This window comes from Caloenas nicobarica, chromosome 3 (assembly GCF_036013445.1).
Source record: "Caloenas nicobarica isolate bCalNic1 chromosome 3, bCalNic1.hap1, whole genome shotgun sequence".
NCBI classification, from domain to species: domain Eukaryota; kingdom Metazoa; phylum Chordata; class Aves; order Columbiformes; family Columbidae; genus Caloenas; species Caloenas nicobarica.
In genome coordinates this window covers 38,214,528-38,219,469 of record NC_088247.1, presented here as the reverse complement: position 1 = coordinate 38,219,469, position 4,942 = coordinate 38,214,528, and the positions used below count along the sequence as shown (strand labels likewise).

At 39.2% G+C, this 4,942-nt stretch overlaps 1 protein-coding gene across 1 annotated transcript; it reads left to right on the top strand.

The window, feature by feature from the left end:
* The first annotated feature begins 1,375 nt into the window (after nt 1-1,375).
* Nucleotides 1,376-4,156, top strand: CGA (glycoprotein hormones, alpha polypeptide). Its single transcript, XM_065632586.1, has 3 exons — nt 1,376-1,475; nt 2,406-2,590; nt 4,079-4,156. The coding sequence occupies exons 1-3, from the start codon at nt 1,376-1,378 to the stop codon at nt 4,154-4,156; spliced, it is 363 nt and encodes a 120-aa protein (XP_065488658.1).
* Nucleotides 4,157-4,942: the final 786 nt, after the last annotated feature.

Here is a 4,942-nt window from a genome sequence, read left to right as displayed (position 1 = left end):
GCTACACCAAAATGTTATCGTGAATAATCATGAAATAAAGTAAATTAATTTTTAAAAAATCAAGCAGAGAATTTGAGATGATGTTCATATGGTTGTGACACATATTGTGCATATTTAATATTATGGTTCCCCCAGTTATTCATATCAGAGATATGCATTACCGTGTGGTATAGATTTGATCTGGATCAAATATAACCACAAACTTCATTTCCATTGAATTACCCAGAGAACACATGATACGCTGTTTACAGCCACTTCGTCTCATGCACTAGCTGTAGAAGGACAGATGTGCAGTGCCACATGTAGCCTTCTTGCACAAAATTAGTCTATGGAAAAGATTTTTAAAAGTTCATGTTGACCAGTGTTTGTTTCTAGCAAACAAACCTTCTGTTACTCAGAACCCAAAAGCCAAGTTGCTGCATCTGTAAAACAAAGCCTAGAAGAAATCTTGGTCCTGAAGGTCGCAGTGATGCCGAACTCCCTGGGACTCCCTTGACCCTGTGTGATGGAGGTGGCCCTGGGGCTGTTTCAAACCCTCCTGAGCGCTCTCAGCACCGCGTCTCTCCCGGGGCGCTCTGGAGCACAGCGTATGGTGCCTCTAATTACATAGGTTGGACAGAGATTGCTCCCACTGAGGGACAGGACTGTGAAAATCTGTTTACAGGGGCATTGGCGCTATAGAAGTCAAAGAATCATAGAATCATTTAGATTGGAAAAGACCATCAAGTTCAACCATAAACTTAACACTGCCAAGTCCACCACTAAACCATGTCCCTAAGCACCACATTTACGTGTCTTTTAAACACCTCCAGGGATGTTGACTCAACCACTTCCCTGGGCAGCCTGTTCCAATGCCTGACAGACCTTTCAGTGAATAAATTTTTCCTAATATCCAATCTAAACCTCCCCTGGCACAACTTGAGGCTGTTTCAGTGTGTGGACAAATAATCTGAGTCTTGGTTCAGGAAATTATGTCCTGATGTGAAATTATTTTCCCTGAAATTAGTCTTTCCATGTCCCAGATTCTGCAGATTCTTTCATCTTCTCCATAAGCATCTGCTGGCTTTATCCAGTCTACCACAAATATTAGACAGTTAGAACATTTGAAGTTTATGTGGTGTGGCTTATGTTAATATTCAGAAAAAAATTGTTAGGGCCAAAATGAAAGGCATATTTTTGTAATCGTGATGAAGTCAATTTTCTGAGCCTATAAAATGCACATCAATACACTGTGATTTCAGTTTCCTGTTCGAGTTCTAAATTGTCTCTGTTACTTGCACTGAATGCTGTATCAGTGTGTAGCCTAGATACTGGTACCGTACCCAATGCAAAGCAGTTCTTTAAAAATGTGTGTGTTTGTATTTTCAGACAGATCATGGATTGCTACGGGAAGTATGCAGCTGTCACTTTGACCATTTTATCTGTATTTCTTCATCTCCTTCATGCTTTCCCAGACGGAGAGTTTCTCATGCAGGGTAAGCTGCTTTCAGCGTTCAGGAATACATCAACTGTCAGTAAAGAGTATTAATTAAACTTTCACAAGTTTTATAAATGTGGTCATAAATCTTGTAGTGCTTTTGCATTTATTGACACTGAGATATGAAGGTGTAATAAATCAAGATAATTTTGCTATGAGTATACTTTCTGTTTCTTCTCTAAACTTGATTTCTGCAGGTCAGGTGTCTCCCAGATGACTGTGTCATCATGTTGACGTGTGTGATCTTAATCCTTGAAACATTATCAAATAGAAACATTTTGGTTTCTTGTACTCCTGGGATCTAAATGGCAACGCGACATCAGGAAAAACAGAACCATTGCTTCTTCTCAGAATATGCAGAATATTTTTCCTCTGTAGATCACAGAACACGGCATATTAGGAAGATTTTAGACGCATTTTGATGGTTGTGGTTTTTTTATTATTCAGCCTCAAACTGTATATAGAAAAATGTGAGCTACAAAAATCTTGGGATCACTGGGCATTTTTAAAACTCTTGATAACAGAGTCTTGCCTGAAAACAGGCAATGTCTAAGAAGCACTACAAATCCTGCTGGTGCTATTCAACCAACTATAACTAGTAGGGAGTTTTCTAGGGACAGCTAGTATAGTAGACGTACACAATAACCTCCACAACTGTCAACAAAATTGTTAGAAAACCAGAAATGATACAATAATACTTGTGCCTTACCCAGAAAGCCACATTCTAGTTTTACAGCCAGATCTTGTTACAGAGTTGAAAGACCCTAAAGAGAGGAGCTTTGGTGCCTGAGCTTTTCTGTTCAGCAGGTGACGAGCAGCAGAATGTGGCTGGTGCTTCCTCTTAGCACCCACACTTTCCCTTTCTTTTTGAAAATTAAAATACAGCTGGAGACCAAGTAAAAGTCTCTTCCTTATATTTTTATGGCAGGTTGTCCCGAGTGCAAGTTAGGGGAGAACAGATTCTTTTCCAAACCAGGAGCGCCCATTTACCAGTGCACTGGGTGCTGTTTCTCGCGGGCCTATCCCACTCCGATGAGGTCCAAGAAGACCATGCTTGTCCCAAAGAACATTACATCAGAAGCAACGTGCTGCGTAGCAAAGGCTTTTACCAAGGTGAGGCTGTGAATGAGACACATTTAAGCTTGTTTCAGGACGCAATATTTAGCTGAACTGGTGAGTAGAAAAGAATATGTTTTTGCTGGGCGATATTGAAGACCTATTTGAGGGAAGCATCCTTGGCAATTATATCCTTTGCTACTGGGTTATTTCTTTTTTTCCGAAGAGGAAATTCAAATGTCAACCACTACTGAGTCCGATATTCAGTTGGGATGTGGAAATTGATGCAATGTCACTGACTTCAGTTAAACAACTTTGACTTATGACACCCAAAGTTCTGGTAATGGACTTGTGCCCTTGTTTTTAACTCTTTTGGATGTGCATCATCCTCTTAAATATTAGGCAACGTGTATTTTATTTTAATTAGTCATTTTTCTTGCATCTTTCCTGCATAGGCAGGAGTTCTCTGGGAAGATATCTGGATATATAAGATATATAAGAATGAAGGACCGAATCCATCTGTACCTGTTAGGTTAATTGAGGTTGTGTTTACTTTTAACAGTATAACCAAGAGGGAACTGTAAATGTGTACAACTACTTTGAGCATTTAACACTCTCATCTGGAAGGTTCTTTTAAAGACAGAGCCTGCTAAAGCTAATTACTTTGACAGTGATTCAGCTCCAGGTGAAGAAACCTTAAATTTGATGTAAGAAATGGTGAACTAATTGAAACAAGTTAAGGTGTCTATCCTGTAGTGATCTGAACCATTGAGTGTGCTGACTTGAGGCTCAGTTCAGTGAACCCACTCACATATTTTGTGCCAGCTGAAATGAGTACCCTGGGGTACTCAAGACATCTGTGTATGGCTGGCTGACACAGGACCCATAAAAGACCTTCTAGAGTGGCAGCTGGAAGCTTAGTGGGTTTCCCTTTGACATCTCAAATTCCCTTTGACATCTCAAATGGCAGCTGACAGGTCTGTGCGCACAGCTGAACTGAGCACTGAGTCTCCACTGTCTGTGATGAAAGCCCAGATACCTGACTTACCTATAGACACCTACAGCTGAACCTTGCTAGATCCTAGCTCTTCATCCAAGTAGAGCATAGATCTTTTTCCAGCCCAGTGACATTATACTTGCCCTGAGGCAGCGACTAGAATTTGGTTGAGATTAAAGATAAAGATGACTCATCATGTTTTGTGGTCTCTGTTTTTATAATCCCCACATGAAAATTTCTAAGGACACTTCCTGATTTTTCATAGGTGGGTTACTTGACACTTTTTGCAAATTAGACACTTTAAAGTGTGCCAAATGAAGGACACCAAACTATGTCACTGTTGAAAACCTTCTCTTCATGGCTCTGAAAGCCACTGATGACGCAGCTTCGCAGGATGGCTTTCAGAGATAATTGTAGTACATGTATTCCAAAGAGCCTGTGTGCCTTGTGGTTAAGAAAATGCTTCAGACATCTTTTAGTTGAGAATGCTGTTTTTACTGTCTAGCTAATCCTAATTATTTGTTATGTCTGTGTTTTCTTTTTTTAAGATTACCCTTAAGGACAACGTGAAGATAGAGAACCATACAGATTGTCACTGCAGTACCTGCTACTATCATAAATCCTAAAGCCTGTCCCTTTGTTAATGATCAAGGACAATGGTGAATGGAATATTTGTTTTTCAGCTTCTATAGCACTGCTGTGTAAAATCTTATGTTTTCTGGTCAAGACACTGGGTAGACCTTTGAATAAGATGGATGGCTGTTTTATTTCCTCTCTGCTTCTTCATGCATTCAAGTAAGATTAGTTATTTCCATTAGGGACAAAATACAGCACTTGCTTGACAACTGAAGTCTTGATCTATTTTTAAAATAAACTGTCAGTTAAATCATTAGTGTTTCTTGATGAAAAATGATGATTTAATAGCTGAAAACAAACAAACAAAAGATTCTGCTGCAGTTAATTTCTAGATTTTTTTTTTTTTTTTTTTAGTGGGAGATGGAAGGAAGGAGGAAGGAAGAGATGGGAAAGTGAACAGAAAGAGAAGCAATAATTTCCCCTTATTCATTTAGTGATTAGATGGGTTTGAAGACTCAACATTTTGTTTCTCCTGTTTCTCTTCTATTTTTTTCTTTACCTTGTGGGCAGAAAGTTTAAGTGTATCATCTATGCACCGTGATCTGTCCTTCTGTGCCATCTTTTATTTTTCTTTGAACTTAGCATCTTCCCATATAGATAGATAAATGGATGTAGAATCAGACATTATAAAGAATAGTACAGTTTAGTGTTAACAGTGGTGGAATAGAGGAGTGGTACAACAGTATTAGCTATTTAAGGTATGCCTGAGCAGCATGGTGCAGGGCTTTAGTAATTCCCAAATGCAATGTGCTGGGCCCAGATATACAAATGGGAAA